Here is a 20,012-nt window from a genome sequence, read left to right as displayed (position 1 = left end):
AAAAATAAATATGGAAAGGGTGAAAGTTTATTTCAGAATGGTGTTATGATGATATTTAAGTGATAAATGTTATTTAGCCAGTACTTAATGATGAATACAAAAGAATTTCTCTCCTGATTTTTTTCATTCTGCAAAATAATACCTGCCTGAGATACCTGACTAGAAAAATCCAGATCAAAAGTAAGTTTATTCTGTGACCTTTTAGGATTTCTAAATAGAAATAGAGATACTGTTTTCAAAATGCAGGCAGGTTTGTTATGGACATCTTGTGAAGTCCTTAGATATCATATGCTGAAGTTTCAATTCCACATTAAAAAAAAATAATAATAATAATAATAATATAAATTTTAAGATTTTTTTTCTCAAAAAATAACAAAACAACCACCATAAAACAGGATCACATGAAAACCTAGAGGCAGAACTAAATGATGATAAAGGCCACACAACCAAAGTATCTGATCTGAGGAGCTTTTAGCACTGTATGAAAATACTGATGCAGAAAAGCAGTGATCAAGCTTGATCAAGAAGCTGAGATAGTGATATGTTTCCACTACCACAACTGCATGTTTTAAACATATATTTGAAATAAGCAAAATTGCATGCATTTAAAATGATAAATGTTCAATTTTTTTTCATTCTTTGTCCTTTGGTTTATTAAAAACTGTCATCTTCTCTAATTACTTACCAGCAATTTATCACAATGGTGATATCATCACAATTTGTTTATCACTACAGCAGCTAACCAAAAGAAGTTATGGAAATGCTTTGCTGTCCTAGAGGTGTTCAATACACCACTGAACATGGCCTTGAGCAACCCGAGATCAAACTCGACTTCTTTGAACAGGGGCTTGATCTAGATGATATCTGGACATCCCTTCCAACCTAAATTACAATTCTATAATTTTATCAGTGTACTACCATCAACTTTACAATGATTATTGCAGTTACAGAGCTAGATAAATCTCTGCCCCCTTTTTGGTGTTTCTGAGTGGAATCCTTCAAATACCCACCAAAGTCTTAACACACAAGATTTTGCTCTTTTAGTCATTCCTGTGAGCCCTGTGCCTCCACATCCTGCGCAACTGTTGCTCCTTCTCTCCTGCTACAACTTTGAGTGTTCTAGTTCTGTTGGTGACTCCAGTAACCATATAGTGTGCCAAAATATTGACAGTCAAAATATTAAATTAAAGTCAAAACATTGCTTAGAAATATTTGCACTTGGCAAGTGATCTTAAGCATTGTCAGTGCTTTATGATCTTCACTCTATAAGATCGAAGCATCCTTCAGTATATTAACTGCTGTACAATATCTGCTGCGTACTAAGGTGCCTCAATACTGACCATTCCCTTGTGTTCTAAGGTAGAAAGACACTCAGAAACCACCTCTGCCTTTTTTGAATAATCCCAGGCCAGTAGGAAATCTCTTGGGACAAGGATGTGCTGGGCTCTGTGGCTCTCAATGGCAGCTTCCACATCAGAGCCATGCCACGTGACTGGTAGTGGGGCTGTGCTGGTAATGACCTGCAGAATAACCTGAATTCTTGTGAGAGGAAGCACAGCACCAGAGACTTCTGAGGGCCATGTTGCTGACATGCTGGCCCTGTCCCACAAGATAGCGTGATTTACACAGATTTTAATGTCCTTTGTAAACTGTAGCTGAGATACCACCTACGCCGTTCAGTTCTTTGAGGTACGTAGCTTGTCATTTAGTTCTTTACACAACATTTTGATATGCAGATTTTATTTTCAGGTCACATCTATTTGTACTGTAAAAATATATTTTTTAGTATGGTAACATTTCAGTCTGAAATATCTGGCTAGCCAGAGCAACATCGTTTGGCATTGGGGAGTGCAACCTTCACCCATCTGTTGTCCTTGGATGCCAGTGCTGCTGCTACCACACCGCACACCTCAGGTCTCAAACCAGGAGACTAAGGGCTTCAGCAGCACCGTTAACATCTTTTTGCCATTTGGCATCTTCAAAGCGATAAAAGGAAAAAAACCCTGCACCCTGGAAAACTTACTGCCACCTTTAAGTAATTTGCATGATCAAGAGATTCGTTGTCAAAGATCTTGGTCTAGTGCATAATGCCTATAGGCCACGGCATTCTGCAAAATAGCTGAAGACTTTTGTCATTGGAGAGATGTATTTTCCTTTCCCTTCCCTTATTTATTTATTTATTTGTTAATATTGAATTTACGCTAAGAAAGGGATTTATCCCCTTTCTTTATACTTTTGCAGGAAGCCTGCACTTGTGATGCCGTTAGGCCTTTTGCTCCTCTGGCATCCGATCTCGTATCAAACGACGACACCTCACACTAGGTCTGTGAACTCACAATCTGCCAAATATTTATTTATTTATTTATTTATTTTCCTCCGGTGGCTTGTGCACCGACCTTTCCCTTACGAGACCCCACAGGCTGGTTCGTTACCCCCTGACTTTACACAACTCCCGCTTCCACCTCACAACACCCGTCCCTATTCGGCGACAGAAAACCACCGCTGCCCATCCCCAGATGCTTTTATTTCCTTGAGGGGCCGTTCCCCCGTTCCCGTCCCCGTCCCCGTCCCCCGCCCCCTTGTTTATGCCGCGGGCCCCTCCCCGCCGCTGCCTTCCTGCCGCCGTGACGTCAGGGCCGGGCCGCACCCGGCGCGGCGGTGGCGGCGGCGGGGGGGCGCCCCAAGATGGCGGACCAGATCCCGCTGCAGGCGGTGCCGCGCCGCGCCCCGCGCCGGCCGGCCTATTACAGCAGCGCCTCGGCCGCGCGGAGGCACAGCAGGTACGGGCACGGCGCGGCCGGCACGGGACGGGCAGGGCACGGCACGGCGGCGGCGGCCCCGGGGCGCTAAGTGGCGGCCCCGGAGGGGTGGTGGTGGTGGCGTCCCGGCGGTGGGGAGCGGGGCTGGGCTGAGCCGTGCGGTGCGGAGCGGAGCGGAGCGGCGGGCGCTGCTCCCGGCCGGGCGGCTGCGGCCTCCGCCTGCCCGGCCCCGGGGGGCTCCGCGGCCCCCGGTGCCCGGGCAGCCGCCGCTCCCAGCGCGGAGCTAGGGATTGCCCGAGTGTCAGGACTGACCCCGGGGTGCTTAAAATGCCCCCTGTTTTTTTTGGGGGGAGAGGGGTCAAGCAATTTGGGCAAGGCAGTTCAAAGCTTTACTAACAAAGTCTTCAGCCAAGGGGTCAGTGGGGTTTTCTTGTTTGTTGTTTTTGTTTTTTTTTGCTTTGCTGTTCTGCATGACTTCAAGGAATGCCGTCATTGTCTGGAAGGAAACACTTTACCCCCATACTTCTTCATATGTCCCTTTGGCAGCACTCCTGCAATGTCAGTTATGGTTATAGCTGTTTGAGTTGCTTTTTCCCTTCCCTTTTTTTAATGTTTTTTATTTTTCGCTTTAAGACCCTAATCGTGGGCACAAGAACTGGAGGGAGCAGCTGTAATGTACGAAAGTAAACAGTCTTCCTAAGCACAGAATAGTTGATGATACTGTTTTAATTCAAATAGTCCATGGTGAATTAAAAAAGCATTTCTGTGTCCAAATGGAGTGCCTAGCAGAAAATGTAGTGTAAGACTACGCAGAGCATAAGTTAATAGAGAAGCTTGCAAATGTTCATAGAAAATAACTTATAGGATAGTCTACAGTAGTAGTGTTCCCCATTTCACTAGTGTTTGAACGTCTCACAATATGTAATGGGCTTATCCTCTGTTTTAAGGTAGGGTAACGTTATCATTATCATACATATTTCTCAGAGAACTGAAGCAGGGAAGCTCTTCGTGCAATCTGTAAGCCTTTCAGTAGGTGTTCACCTTTGGAAGAGGAAGGGAAGGGTTATATAGACAAACCCTTAGTCTGTCAAAGGTATCAGGTGATTCTGTTGTAGGTTATCCAGGAGCCAGTTTTGGTAACTTGAAAAGTGCTATATAGATATACGTATATAGATATGGGCCAATCTTGTAAGTCAAGTGAGTACATAGGTTTGTGCAAGGTATGTTTTCAGGCAATAATTGCAGTTATTTATACAAACTGTTTAAACCTGGATGTATGAACAGATTTGGGAAGCTGTAAGATCCAGCAAGAACTACTGATTCATTATAGATCTGCTTCTAACCTTCTGTCTTATTACAACAACACTTCCCTTCAAAGTTTATGGATTGAATTCCTTGTAGTTTGTTACGTCTTTCAGAGTTACGGTCTCTTATAATCTGTATGCTTTTTAAGTACAGGTAACATGTATTTATTTTACCAGTCCTCCACACAAATGTTTTTTTTTTTTTATGGTTTTAATTAGTTCTGTTCAACTACTTGTAGGCTCATAAAACATTTAAAAGCTATCAGGTACATTTATTACTTCTGATTATTTTGATCACTTGGTTAAAATTTGTGCCCAGAGGGAGAAAGACCATGTACTCTTACTCATTTTAGTTAATTAATTTTGTATATGTTTTAAGGTGAGTTGGTTAGGTTGATCATTATCCTTCAATAATACCATGCCCCGGATTTTAGAGCACCTGCTGTGTGCTTCGGAAGGTGTTGTCATGGACCTGTTTTTTAAAAAATATTAATAAAAAAATGCTTATCTAGATTCTACTGCAGGTGACTTGTTAAAGACAAAGAGGATATAGAGCAAGGCACGTTAGTTCAGGTACAACTCGTAAATCATGACTTAAAATTATAGTTGGACTACATATCCTAAGCCTTTATGCATGTATGTTCATCCTGCTTTTCTAACTTGTATCTTTACCATACACTTTTAAGAAGCCTTGCTTTCTGGGATCTCAGGAATCTTTGATTTTCCATGATTTGTTTGTTTCTTCAACAAAGAATTCACATTTTGAAAATCGCCTCTTTTGAAAGCTTATACACAGATTCTGAACTGCAGCACGGTAGTGGTTTTTAACTTGAATTTGTTGCCCTGCTACTGGCAACTTCAGATAATGCAACATAACAGTTGATAACCTTTCACAGCCTCAAAGCTACTTCGTAGGACAATTTCTTTTGCTTGAGCTAACCAGTCTGTGGAAGTCTGCCTCTGTCGCTGTAGGTAGTCCTGCTGTAAGGACAAAGGTTTTCTCATTGTGTTTGGACTTACTTTGACTGACCATTATCACATACTATAAAGCTGGAACGTGTTTTCCCCAGACACCTAAATAAACTTTGTGATGCTATACATGTGAGACTGTATGATGCTGTGTAAGATTGGACAGAGAACTGATTATGTTCCGCTGTTAGAAACCAGGGAAATCCATTTTGAAGCAAAAGTTTGTATTCCAGTTACTAACAATCACACTATTATGCAATATATTCAAATTTAATAGTTAGAGAAAGCTTGGAGAAAGTGATTGGTGTGCCACTTTGTAGTGGGTTTATGTGGCAAGGTTTTGGTAGCGGGGGCCTGCAGGGTGACCTCTGCGAAGAATCCAGGAGCTGCCCCGTGTCAGATAAGGGCCAGTTCTAGGCAGCTCCAAAGGGATGTACTGCTGGCCAGAGCTGAGCCAATAAGCTATGTTGTTTGTGCCTCTGTGAGAGCAGATTTAAGAAAAGAAAACAACTGCTACACAACAGCAGCTGGGAGAGAGAGGAGTGTGAAACAACCCTGCAGACAAGGTCAGTGCAGCAGAAGGTGCTCCAGGCAGGCAGCAGCAGTTCCCCTGCGGCCTGTGGAGAGGCCCCTGGTGGAGCAGGCTGTCCCCCTGCAGCCCATGGGTCCCCCATGGAGCAGATCTCCACGCTGCAGCCCCCCCATGGGTGGAGGAGCCCCCGGTGGAGCAGGTGGATGTGGCCTGGAGGAGGCTGCGGCCCATGGAGAGCCCCCACAGGAGCAGGCCCTGGGCCAGAGCTGCGGCCCGTGGAGAGGAGCCCACGCAGGAGCAGGGGTCTGGGGGGAGCTGCTGCCCACCCATGGGGGATCTGTGCTGGAGCAGTTTGCTCCTGGGGGATGGATGGACCCCATGGTATGGAGCCATGTGGGAGCAGTGCTTGAAGAGCTGCTGCCTGTGTGCAGCCCCCGCAGGCTCAGTTCAGTTTGGGAAGGACGGCATCCCGTGGGAGGGACCTCATGTGGAGCAGGGGCAGAGGGACCATGAAGAAGCGGTGGAGATGAAGTGTTAGGGACTGACTGCAGCCTCCATTGAGCAACCCTTGTGCCCTTTTCATCATATTTTCTCCCCATTTTCTTTGATGAGGGGGAATGAGAGAGCAGCTGTGGTGGAGCTCGGATGCCCAGCTGAGTAAACTCTCTGCACACTTGTTTCAACACTTTGTTCTTCAGCAGAAAGTATCTATTATTTACTGGAAAAATAGTTGCTGCTTATGTTTATGCCACAAAGGGAAAAGAGGACTAGAGAATTTCCATGATCACTGTAAATGTGCAGTGAGACTGACACACTTGTTCTCATATGTTAGTTTAGTATCATCAGCAGACCCAGAGTAATTATTGGCCAAACAGAGACAGAAATGTAAACGTGTAATGGCTGTTGCTCGTGTGTGAGGTAAATGTAAGCAAACCAAGAAGCTTGGTAGAATTCTGAAGCAGATAAGGGACTGAGTTCAGCAGTGGTCAACCCTCATTTATCTGTAAGCAAGTTACTGAGTTTGTTCAGGTGTCCTGCACTTGTTACTGTCAGCGAATACCTCTATTTGGTCTACTAATGGTGTTAAGGTGTTGGGACACCTGAGCTGATACCAGAAAATCAGGTCTTACCAGCTGTGTCCAATATTACGTAAATTCATTTGTGCTCTGGGTATTCACAGAGGTATGCTTGTGTCATGAATAATATTCATTCACTGGAAGGAATCTTCTCACACGATTAAGTGTAGCAAGGGTCATGGCAGTGTACTTACGAATGACTTCATGCTTATGAATGGAGGTGTATCAGGTGGCTGTGGTAAAGCAAGCTGTGGAACACCTCTGCTGTTGGCTTGTCAGTTTCCTCGCTGATAGCAGTTTCTTAAAAACTGAGTTGCTCTATGTTTAATTGTCAGTCTTGTATGCCATTAGCATATAAAACAATCGTGTGAGAATTAAAATAGAATAAAATAATAGGCTGAAGTTTCCTTTGCACAGGTAAATGTGGGATACTTGGTGCTTAATGACTGGTGGTTTGTAGCTTATTTCATGTTGAGTTCACTGAGTCCACATACTTCCCTGATACATACAAATGTCAAATTCTAATAGTACATAGAAACAAAGATGATATATTACAGGATTGCTGTTATTATTTTTTTTTAATTAAGTGGAAGTCGCTCCCAGTGATCTTGCAGTCCTTCTGTTTAAGATTTCCTAAGGTGTTTGGCTAGGTTTCACAGGGAATTAACTAAAGATAGAGACAAGCAAATGCCAACAGATAATACTTGATGCATGTACAGTGATTCTGGGACTTATTTAATTTTTGCTGCTGTCTGAAGTGAGCTTTGTTGAACTACTCGGGTAGTTGCTGTCTCCTCCCAGTTGTCTCTCTTCATTAGAATGACATGCTCTAGTTCTGAACTCCAATGCGGTTTTTGTAGTTCAGGTATTATTTTGTATTGCAGTGACAAAATATTTGCTGGTCTCTTTATTTCAGGTGTAATTATTAAGATTAAAAACTTGCACAAACAACCCAAAATGTTATTTGTTGATGCCATATATAGACCAAAGGTAATAAGATGTAGGTTCTCTTGTAGAATGGTGTTCACAGAGAGCTCGTGACTTATTTGGCTGTAACTGGGTCTGGAAAGCCTTGCAAAACATCCATGATCATTAAAAACACCAAACATTGATGTATATCTGAGTTCATCTGTTGAATGAGTGTATACAAGTGATACTTGGTGGTACTTCCAATTTTTTTTTTATTTTGTTAGTTGTTATGATACTCTTTTTCTGAATACTTGTGAATGTTTGGAATAAAAGTTCATAGAGTCTTTGGACGTATGCAGATTTTTCAGAGGTTGCATTTCAATATGCTCTTCTACCTCATGTATTAGTTGAACGTGTCTACTTATTTCATCCTGATTTTGAAAATGACTGAAACTAAAAGTTTACTTTATAATCTTTACATTAAAATTCAAATTAGCATAGCTACTGTGAAAAAGCAGTTCCAAGACCAAAGTAAATTTACTTCTTAGTATTTGTGTTGAAACTACTGTTACAAAGTAACAGTAACTTCTTTAAGCATCTGTTGCTTTGCCAAAAGCAATAATAGTTTAGTTGGGGAACATAAACGCTGTTTTACTACTTTTTTCATGTCGAAATAGCGTTGTTAACCATTTACTCAAGATATGGTCACAGAAGCTCCTTAAAGTTGAACAACTGTGGGAATGTGGTGGAGTAAGGTACTGGTTGTTAGTTGTCTGCATGTGCGCTGACATACTTGAGCTTACTCATGGAGAAAGCTCCTATCATCATCTTAGGGCACTTTGTTTAAATGGGAGCCACTGTCTTGTGTGTTTTTTGTTGTTTTTTTCTTTTTTTTCCCCTCAGTGACAGGCAGATGGAACTGGTGACTAAGTAAATTTCAGATTAGTCTAACCAGATTTTCTGTAGGTCAGTATTTTTGCTTGAGATAGCAACTCAAAGCAAGGTGTATTGGTATTTTCTGTGATACCACAAATTACAAATGTAGATTCACCTGATAAATACTAAAAGTATCATAAACTGTGTGAAAAGACAAAACTTTTATTCCTCAACATACAAGGAATATAACATAAAGCTGTATGTTATGCTGATACATTGAATGCAATGCACATTTACATCAAATACACTTTTTTAAACATAAGGGAGAAAAGATTAAAAATAGTGCAAAGAAATCTCTGCAGGGTTGTAGTTAGGAGAATCACTGAACGGTTTGGAAAGGACCCTTAAAGATCATCTAATACTGTTATACATTCTTATAAAATAGATCTGTCCTGTACGTTCGTTCTACAGGAAAACTATTGTCCCAGTGATTTTTACTGATTTCACCTGAAATTCAAAGCGTTTGCCTGTTTTGCAAAGCAAAATTTCATATAAAAGAAAAATCAGCAGTTCTTTTGCAGGGCGTGCTGTCCTTTGTCATTAGCCTTCCTTTAGTTATGTTTTTGGTCAGAGATTTACTGTTGTTGTTAGGAATGGTGTCACTGAGTCATTTTTAGTCTGCATCCCTTAGATGCTCTCTCTTAATTCTGGATCTTTCAACAGGGCTGTCTGGTTGGCACCTTCACATTTGGGATGTTATATTTTTACCATACTTGTTAGGTCTGCATTTTCAAGGCTCTCTCAATTTATGTCAAACAGTTTTTAGCAGTGAATTTTGTAAAACTTTCTTCTTGATTTGTCCTATGTTCATTGCTCACATATGTACATTCCAGGATTGAGTGTTACTCTGCTTTCTGAAGACTTGAGACTTAGGCTAACATTACCTTTTGGGGCTGGTACCTGTAAGATTTAGTATAGGTTTAAATTCTGATATTTTTGTCTGGGAAAAAGGTCAAAGTAGTGTGATGTATAACTCCTAAAGAATGGCCTTGCCATATGTTATTGCTTTCAGAGCTTTTACATGGTGTATTTTGTCATATGCTATCTTAGTCTCTGTGCCTTTTACTTTTCAGAGCAGTCTTTGATTTTAATCATGCGGGTAACCAAATTACATACATGCAGAGCTGCTCATGATATCAACTGTAAAGTATTTTTACATAGAAAGACACTTGTATTTGTGTCATACTCCAGAATTGGTTTGCTTTACTTTGCCTGCAAAAGTACATTTTGACAGCATAGTAACTCTAAGTGATTTTCATAGAAAGTTGTAGTTCTTTGACTTGATATTACTTACAATTATGTATTTGGAAAAGATCGGCCTTTTAAGTTTATTCTAGTTACTCTTTACACACAAATATATTCTTTATAGACAAGCAGTTGTAATCTTGAGCATGATTATTAGAATAATTTAAATCCTGATCTGAAACACTTATTTTTAGGTATGAAAATGTTTGAGAACTTGCACCACTGAAGTTCAGATTGCTATTGCAGGTGATGCTAGTTTTTTCAATGAACGCGTATATCAGTGCGTAGTGAACTTTAAATGTATTTTCAGGTTGATTGTGTATTTTTACCCTATATTTGCATGCTTTCCTGTTTTTTTATTATGTCAAATACAGACATTTGTGTTCTTTGGGCAGGCATTTGGATCTCTTAGAAAGGGGAGAAAAAGCAATTGATTGAGCTGCAGTATCAATAACAATACCCAGTAACAGTGATAAAATGGCCCTGTTGTTGTGACCAGTGATGTTCCCTGCTAATTAAAAATAGGGTTCTAGTGAATGCAGATGTTTCCTCAGGTCTGCTGTGTATAAATAGAGATTCGCTCATCCTGTCACGGACTGAAAAAGATGTTCCATTAAGGTGTGTTGTGCTTTGTAAGGTGAGGAAAGGGGAGTAAGGAATGGTGGCGTTTTTCATGACAGCTTTCTTATGCAGATCTTCTGAAATTTTTCTTCCATATATAGCTCTGGCAAAGAGGTGAGTGCTGGGGAAGAGAAAATTATTATAGGGTTGATCAAAAATGGTGCTTTACATTTTTCCAGAATCTCCCTCTGCATTGCTTGTGAAAGGCTGAGGGTACCTTGATATAGTTTGTCTATTGCAGTAAACATTGTTTGTTTCAGTGACAAACTCAGTTGTAAACTTACATACAGTAAAAGTACTTTTTATTTCTATTTTGTTATTCTGTTGACAAATGTGCACTATGATAGGAGTGTTGTAATAGGTTTTTTAAAGATTTGGTGATGCAAGGACATAAAAGCAAAGTTACCAGTTGAAACTCAGCACAGAGACTTAGTTCTACAAATCTTTAGCTGTCCAAAAGTGTAATCTGATTTATAATCAAACTACTTCAGTTATTGTTGTCTTCCATATGGAGGCCTCTAACAGGCCTGTCCCTGATGGTGTATATGAATTCATAGCAGAATTGTTTTCTCTGTGTGTGTGTGTATAGTTGGGCCAGGACTTCGAGAGTTCAGAGACTTCGGAATTGATACTGATTAGGTGTGCATTTGCATTGCAGGCACAACTACAGCTAAATAAAAGCAAAGCAACAAGCTGTTTTTTCTGTGTTTTTGGAGGAAAAGGTTAAAGGAAATTCTTCAAATTCTATGCGTTTACCTGTAGAAGGCGTTTCTGTTGTCCACTTCTTTTATAATCTAGGAACAAGGTGATTGCTCTGTAATTCAACCAAACTTCCTGCTTTGTAAGTCATAGAGACGTTTGAAATTACAGGGAAAAAAGTAATTTCCAGTCTTTAGAAGGGCAGAATAATATTCGGGGAAAAAAGGTATTTATAATTTGATTGTTCTCATGTGACTTGTCTCCATAAAATAATTTATTTGCTACGTTAGGAGTTTGAATGAAAGGAACAGTTATCCATAAGCATGCAACTTATTTTCATATGAATGTAGATCTAATACAACTTTTCTTGCTGCTGTGGAACATTTCATGTTTTTTTCTTTGTTGTGGGGTGGTCAGTAAAAAAATGCAGCCTACAAGAGCTGTAGCTTTTTTGGTTTCTCCCCTAAGAAATAATTCCTGCTCTTAATATAAATGGGTCTGCCCCTTTCTTCATTATTTCTCTTACTGCACTGCCTCAGTTTGAAAATTCGTGCTTTATTTTTGGACTGAGGAGGTGTTCATGTAGGTTAAACCTTGGAGGAATTACTAGAAGTAGAGCAGGATAGGGCTGAGACAGATCGTGCTGCCTACCCCTTCCAGTGTCCAGAAGCAGAGGGAGTCCTGTGCCTGGCAGCAGCAGGGATTGAGCCAAATGTCCAGTGCTTCATTGTCAGGTGAGTTAAACCAGATATATGGACATCAATGATTGCCTTGCACTTTCCTACTTTTTTGGATGTTTGAATCAGAGGAATGTTGCTCTTTTAGACTAACAGTAAGCTTGTAGAAAATGCAAATTAACTAGGCATCTAAATAGCTTGCCAGACTAGATTTAATGAATTAAATGAATTAAAATGGTTTCCATTAACAGTTATGTGATACATACAACTCTGCATCCACATCTGCTCTGGCAAGCAGCTCCCAATGAGCTATGCTGGACCTCGTTCTCACCAATAGAGAGGGGCTGTTGGAGAGTATCAAACTCAAGGGCAGCCTTGGTGGCAGTGACCATGAAACGGTGCAGTTTGGGATCCAGAAGGCAGTGAGGAGGGAGAACAGCATGCTTACTACCTGGATTCTGCTTCAGGAGAGCAGACTCTGCCCTCTTCAGGGATCTGCTTGGTAGAGTACCAAGGGACAAAACCCTGGAGGGAAGAGAGGCCCAAGAAGGCTGGTTAATACTCAAGGATCACCTCCGCCAACCTCCGGAGCGATGCATCCCGACAAAGAGGAAGTCAGGCAACAATACCAGGAGGTCAGCATGAACAAGGAGTTCCTGGCCAAAATCAGACAGAAAAAGGAGGCCTACAGAGGGTGAAAGCAGAAACAGCCTAGGAGGGATTCAGAGACATTGAGCAGTCAGGGAAGCTTAAAGCCCTATTAGAGTTAAATTTTGTCAAGGACACCAGGGGCAACAAGAAAGGCTTCTATAGGTATGTCAGTGATAAAAGGAAGACTAGGGAAATCGTGGGCCTTCTCTGTAAGAAAATGGGAGACCTCGTTACCTGGGATACAGAGAAGGCTGAGGTTCTCAGTGACTTTTTTTGCCTCAGCCTTCACCAGCAAGAGCTCTAGCCACATAGCCCAAGTCCCAGAAGGCAAAGGCAGGGACTGGGGGACTGAAGAACTGCCCACTGTAGGAGAAGATGAGGTCTGAGATCATCTAAGGAACCTGAAGGTGCACAAGTCCATGGGACTAGATAAGATGTATCCGCAGGTCCTGAGGGATCTGGCAGATGAGGTTTCTGAGCCACTGTTTATCATATTTGATAAGTTGTGGCAGTCTGAAGTTCCCAGTGACTGGAAGAAGGGAAGAAAAAACACATTTCTAAGAATGGAAAAAGTAAGACCTGGGGAACTACAGGGCAGTCAGTCTCACCTCTGTGCCTAGCAAGACCCTGGAGCAGATCCTCCTGGAAACTCTGCTAAGGCACGTGGAAAATAAGGAGGTGATTGGTGACAGCCAGCACAGCTTCACTAAGGGCAGATTGTGCTTGACAATCTGGTGGTGGATTTCTAAGATGGGGTTACAGCATTGGTAGATAGAGGATAAACAACTGAGGTCATCTACCTGGTTATGCAAAGCATTTGTGCACAAGCATATCCTGCATTGTTTCTAAATTGGAGAGAAGTGAGTTTGATGGATGGACGAGCTGGTGGGTAAAGAATTGGCTGCATGGTCACACTCAAAGAGTTGTGGTTAAAGGCTCAATGTCCAGGTGGAGATCAGTGATGAGTGGTGTTCCCTGGGGATTGATATTGTGACTGGTATTGTCTAACATCTTTGTTGTTAATATGGACAGTGAGATTGAGTGCACTCTCAGCATGTTTGCCAATGACACCAAGCTGTGTGCAGCTGACATGCTAGAGGGAAGGGATGCCATTCAGAGGGACCTGGACAGGCTTGAGAGGTGGGCCTGTGCAAACTTCATGAAGCTAGACAAAACCAAGCGCAAGGTACCTGCATCCTGTTCAGGGCAATCCCAAGCACGAATAGAGGCTGGGTGGAGAATGGATTGAGAACAGCTCTTAGGAAAAGGACCTGGGAGGTGTTGCGCTATGAGCAGCTTGACATGATCCAGCAATTTGTGCTTGCAGCCCAGAAAGCCAACCGTGTCCTGGGTTGCATCTTAAGAAACTTGGCCAGCAGGTCAGGGGAGGTGATTCTCCCCCTCTACTCTGCTCTCATGAGATCCTACCTGGAGTCCTGCATTCATCTCTGGGGCCCCCAGGACAAGAAGGACATGGACCTATTAGAACAAGTCCAGAGGAGGGCCACCAAGATGATCAAGGGGCTGGAGCACCTTTCCTATAAAGACAGCCTGAGGGAGTTGAGGTTGTTCAGCCTGGAAAAGAGAAGGTTGCAGGGAGACCTTATAGCAGCCTTTCAGTACCTAAAGGGGGCCTACAAGAAAGCTGAAGAGCTCCTGCTTTGTCAGGGATAGGACAAGGAGTAATGGCTTTAAGCTAAAGGAGGGTAGACTTATATTAGATATAAGGAAGGAATTCTTCACTCAGAGAATGGTGAGGCACTGGAACAGGTTGCCCACAGAACTTGTGGATGCCCCATCCTTTGAAGTGTTTAAGGCTGGGTTGGATCGGGCTTTGAGCAACCTGGTCTAATGTAAGGTGTCCCTGACTATGGTGGGGGATTTGGAATTAGATGACCTTTAAGGTCTCTTCTAACTCAACCTATTCTGTGATTGTTTAATATTAACGTTCCTTTTTTTCTTAGGAAACCATATTTCTGTCAAGATGGCTGTCTTCATACCTGATTTAGTAGCATCCATGCTGAGAGTTTTGATGTCTTTTCTCTGGCTTCTTTATTCATGTTGCTTTCAGTGCTCCTCTATTTTAATAAAAGTTTCTAGGATTATACTCAATTGATTTGTCACTCAAAGCAAATCAGCACTTCAAGCAATTAAGTGTGGAAAAATACTAGATAACAAAGACATAACGATTTTTGTCCTCATCCTAGTTATGAAAAATACATTATTCATTATACTATTGTTTTTAAATACTGAAGCACAATTTTCTAACACAATAGCAAAATTGCTTTTGAAACAGAATAAATTGCTTGCCAGTTCAGAGGCTGTATTTTGAAGTCAGGATTACTAAACATGATGGTGCTTATGCTCATTACATTCCCTACTTGGTGAAGCTCCATATTTAAAAGTGCAAAACGAGATAATTGTGAAAAAGTGTTTATAATGGCAAAAATGACTTTATGATTAGGACATTGATGTACTCCACAAATATTACCACATTTAGAGTAGTATTAAATATTAAATAGATCTGTGAATTTATTTCTCAGCCAAGTCTGTTTCCCTTAATTCTCTTGCATTAATGTGTTCTGTCAAGAGATAACTTTTAACCATGTTTGCTTTGTTACCTTTGTGTGTAAAGTAAATTATTTTCCAAGTCAGACACTTGTTCAACTTTATATAGAAGTAAAAAGGGTCTCTCTAATGCTCCAGAATGTTGCTGCATACTCCAATGTGGCTGGCAGATTGTGATTTCACTGGATGGTGTTACAAATACACTATTAATTGTTCAGATGTCTAAAAGCAAAATACAATGAAAAAGAAAGCTCTGTATTAAAGCACGTAACTGTGATAATGTAATTTGCAAATTCAACCAGGAGAGATTATAAAAGCATTGAATGTGAATCTGTTTAAACACAGGCTTGTCTTTTACTGAAACTCAGCGTAATGTCTTTTTTAAAGCAGATATTTTATTGTCAAGTGTGTAAGGTTTGAGTGTTAAAATTAGCTTAGTCTGAGAGTAATCCATACAATTTTGTGTAATATACATTGTAACCTGTAATAACTGCCTTGTTTTAAGAAGGTAATTTGTGTAGTGTTCTCATTTTCTTGATGACCATTTAGAGTAATGAGAAGGGAAGAAGTATTGTCAGATTGCCATATCAAACTAGACATCATATGCACCTTTTTGCAAATAACGTGGTCAGTTCTGTTTTGTCATGTTTGTTTTAAACTGTATTTTAATATTTTTGAAGAGGGTAGTGTTGATGTCATTTCTGAAAGCATTTTCGACTGCATATTTCAACTTTCTGGTTCCGGGACTTCTCTGCCCTTCAGAACTGCCTCCCAAGGGACTCTACCAGCCAGTGTCCTGAAGAGCTCAAAGTCTGCCCTCCAGAAGTCCAAAACAGTGGTTTTACTGGTCCCCCACCTGACTTTGCCAAGAATAGAAAACTCTGCCATTTTGTGGTCACTCTGCCCAAGACAGTTTCCAACCACCACATCTCCCACCAGTCCTTCTCTGTTTGTGAGGAGAAGGTCTAGTGGGGCACCTCCCCTGCTAGGCTCACTAACCAGCTGCGTCAGGAAGCTATCTTCCACACTCTCCAGAAACCTCATAGACTTCTTCCTCTGAGCTGTATTGTATTTCTAGCTTATGTCTGGGAAGTTGAAGTCCCCCACAAGAACAAGTGCTGACGATTTTGCAACTTTTGTCAGCTGCCTGTAGAACTCTTCATCAGTCTCCTCATCCTGGTTTGGCATTCTGTAACAGACCCCCACCAGGATGCTTGCCTTGTTGACCTTCCTACTGATCCTAACCCATAGGGACTCAACCTTGTCATTCGCAGTCTCGAGTTCCACAACATCCAAACTGTCTAATATAGAGAGCCACACCGCCACCCCTTCTGTGCTGCCTGTCCCTTCTGAAGAGCCTACAGCCAGTCATTGCAGCACTCCAGTCGTGGGAGTGGTCCCACCTTGTTTCAGGGAAGGCAACCAAGTTATAGCTTGCCTGTTGCTCAGTTCAGGTGTTTTCTCCATCTGTGTTGTAAAAATTTACTTTTGGGACCTTGCTTGTTTCGTGTAAAACTGTGATCTTACTGCTTAGTCAAAGATGTGTACTGAACATACCAGCATACCCAGCAGGTGAGAGAATGGACTGAATTCCTCAGTTGTGAGAAGTGTTTTTTATTCTGTACAGCTCTATAAATTCATGTTACACTGTAGATGTTCCCAGGTACTGGAATTCACTACTTCTAAACTGGTAGCATGTATCCTGGCATGAATTTGGGCTGATCACAGAATCACAGAATTTCTAGGTTGGAAGAGACCTCAAGATCATCGAGTCCAACCTCTAACCTAACACTAACAGTCCCCACTAAACCATATCCCTAAGCTCTACATCTAAACGTCTTTTGAAGACTTCCAGGGATGGTGACTCCACCACCTCCCTGGGCAGCCTGTTCCAGTGCCTAACAACCCTTTCAGTAAAGAAGTTTTTCCTAACATCTGACCTAAAACTCCCCTGGCACAAAAAACTCCCCTGTTGCAACACTTGCTCTTCCTGGACAGTCCCCAGGTACAGCTTGGCAGTTGGAGCGGTCTAGGGATGATTCCCTTTGAACTCCTTTAGCAAGGAGTCATCCTGCTACAGGCTGCTTTGGTGTCCGTAATGCTTGGGAACATTCATTCAGTTTATTGATGTGGATATAGCCCTACTGTATATTCAGATGTTTAGAACTAACGTTACTTTTTTTAATGTGTACAAATACATCAACGAATGGTTTATTTTCATTTTGTTAATTACTGTTGTTATACAAAGATTGAGTTTAGGTTGCTGGGGGGTGGGGGGAAATGAGACAGTCTTTGTATGCATATTCCAAAAGATGAAGTACCGCTTTCACACAAAAAATCAGTAATTTTGAAGCTTCACATTTGCCAAACACTTCTTTTGTGACTCAAACAAAAAAGTTTTTTTCTGAGCTCTTAAAATCATCATTTGCTACTCCTAATGCAAGAATAAATTCAAGAGATCAGTTTTAGATTACACAAAGAATAGAATGACGAGAGTCTTCTAGACTTCTGAACTGCAGTGTTTGAGAATTAAAGAATAAAATACACATGCAGAATCTCTTTATTCTAATCAGATACTTTTTCATCAACTGGTCTTATTTAAAGACTGCTTAACTACAATTATCAATAGTCAAGTAATAGTTTTTTCTATTTTTTTGCATATGTTGGGTTTGATATTTGTTATGTATCTTTTTAAGCATTGATGCAGCCAGCTTTTCTAACTATTTAGGTCAGATCTAGGATGATTTTCTGTATCATGCATTTGTATTAACATTCATTAGGGTTATTGTGTTTGTTACTGCATACAAATAGATATCTTTGCTTGACTCTAATTCTTTTCAAAAAATTTTTTCCAGTTGATATCCTTATTTGTTCTCTGAATAGTCTGTGACAGAAACCTGAGTTTAGTTCTTTCTGAGTTCAGTTCTTTCATATTTTTGTACCATTTGTACCATTAAGCCACTGAAAGTGAAGAAGTTACTCAATTTTCAAGCACTTGGGGGAGTTTTCTTATCAAATATTCAGGTGTTTTATCTGGCCATAAGAGGCATTCCACAAGTGTAAAATTGAAGTGGTAAATGCATTCTGGAGAGGGAAGGACCATTGCTAGCCTAGTGTTTCATAGGTCCCATAGGAAAGTGTTTTAACCTGCTGAATATTTCTATGTAGAATTATAAAAGTAACTAATGTTTTATTAACAAAAACTAATATACTGATGAGTTGCGTAGAAGTTGTGACTCAGAGGTCTGCACAGGCAGGAACAGACGCAGATATAACAGGAAAGTAGGCTGAAGCTCAGTGGAAATATGAAGTTTGTTTCCGTGAAAGCTCATGTTATTTGCATCTGCTACGAACTTTGCCGGGTGTCCTGGTTTCAAGTAGGGTAGAGTTAATTTTCCTCCTAGTAGCTGGTATGGTGCTGTGTTTTGGATTTAGGATGAGAATAACATTAATAACATGATGATGTTTCAGTTGTTACGGAGCAATGCAGTCAGGAGCTTTTCAGCTTCTTGTGCTATGCTGCCAGTGAGGAGTCTGGGAGTGCACAAGAAGCTGGGAGGGGACAGACCCAGGACAGCCGACCCAGACTGGCCAAAGGGATATTCCATACCATATGGCATCACGCTGAACAATTAATATGGGGTGGCTGGGTGGGGTGGGGGACTGTTGCTTGGGGCTGGGCTGGGCATTGGTCAGCGGGTGGTGAGTAATTGTGTTGAGCATTACTTATTTTTATTATTATTTTTTGTGTTGAGCATTACTTATTATTACTGGTGTTATCGTTATTATTATTTCTCTTCCTTTTCTGTCCTACCAAACTCTCTTTATCTCAACCCATGAGCTTTTAGTCTTTTTTTTTTTTCCCCTGATTCTCTCCCCCATGCTGGGGATGGGGGTAGGGAGGGTGAGCTGAACAAACAGCTGTATGGTGCTTAGGTGCCTGCTGTGTTAGACCATGACACAAAACAAATTCTAAGAAAATCTTGCAAAGAATCCTTTGAAAGTATGATGTTGCAGCTCTGTATGAACAAATTCTATATCAAACAGGAATTTCTCTGTAATGATTTATGTCAAGGGCTGGATGATTGCAAGCCTTTTTGCTGTATTACCCATTTTTAACAAATCGAAAGTTCTTGATGATACATTAGGACAAGTACACAAGATACTTGGATTGAAATCATCTCTAATAAAATTCCATGTAGTAAAATTACCTTTTGTTACTTTATGAGATTCCTGGTAATAAAAAACGTTGGCTATTGATGTACTGTTTTTATTTCATCTTGCCAGGTACCAAGTGGAAGATGAGTCCTCTCATTTGGATGAAATGCCGCTAATGATGTCAGAAGAAGGCTTTGAAAATGATGAGAGTGATTACCACACTCTACCAAGAGCCAGAATTTCTCAAAGAAAGAGAGGCTTAGAATGGTTTATCTGTGGTGGCTGGAAGTTCCTTTGCACTAGGTTTGTTGCATACTAGCACTTTCTATTAAGCTATTCAGTGAATTACCCAAATACTAATTGTGTATTGTATGATATGCGCAAAGTACAGGAGTACAGTATGCTTGTCGTGTAACTTTTGATTGCTTTGCTTGCATTTGACCCTCCTAGAACATTATTAGCAGTTAATAAAATGTTTGAAAGAGCTGCTGTGTATTTCTCCTGTGTGTTTTGCTGACTTTCATGAAGGAGGATTTTAAGGGAGATCAGATACTGGACTCGTACTAGTCTCAGGTCCATAACAGCATGTAGGCATGGTTGTCACTTTTGCTCAAAACTACATCAGGTGAAATGGATTAAAACTTTCCTTGATTTTTTTGAGGATGCTAATGTGTTAAGTTGACAAAATGCAGATTATAATGAATTTGATGTTGTTGCCAAAATGAAAAAGCAATAACAAATGATTAGTTATAATTTCAGCTTTGAAGGTTTAAAAAATACTTGCAACTGTTGGCCTTAGAGTGAATCATGGGTGCAATTAGCTCTTGTGATTCGGTTCTTATTTATAAACTTCATGCCAGACTCAGATGTATGCAGTTGCCTTGGCATAGAAACTTACTAACAAATTG

At 40.9% G+C, this 20,012-nt stretch overlaps 1 protein-coding gene across 3 annotated transcripts in view; it reads left to right on the top strand.

The window, feature by feature from the left end:
• The first annotated feature begins 2,632 nt into the window (after positions 1–2,632).
• Positions 2,633–20,012, top strand: part of ATP9B (ATPase phospholipid transporting 9B (putative)) — a 164,326-nt gene continuing 146,946 nt past the window's right edge. For all 3 annotated transcript variants that reach the window (XM_068674700.1, XM_068674699.1, XM_068674698.1), the window contains exons 1-2: positions 2,633–2,780; positions 19,234–19,407. In XM_068674700.1, the coding sequence (XP_068530801.1) occupies positions 2,686–2,780; positions 19,234–19,407 (269 nt within the window). In that variant the 5' untranslated portion in view covers positions 2,633–2,685. The remainder of the gene's footprint in view (positions 2,781–19,233; positions 19,408–20,012) is intronic.

This window comes from Anas acuta, chromosome 2, assembly GCF_963932015.1.
Source record: "Anas acuta chromosome 2, bAnaAcu1.1, whole genome shotgun sequence".
Taxonomy (NCBI): Eukaryota; Metazoa; Chordata; class Aves; order Anseriformes; family Anatidae; genus Anas; species Anas acuta.
The sequence above is the reverse complement of the archived record's forward strand: the minus strand, read 5'-3'. Positions and strand labels throughout refer to the sequence as shown.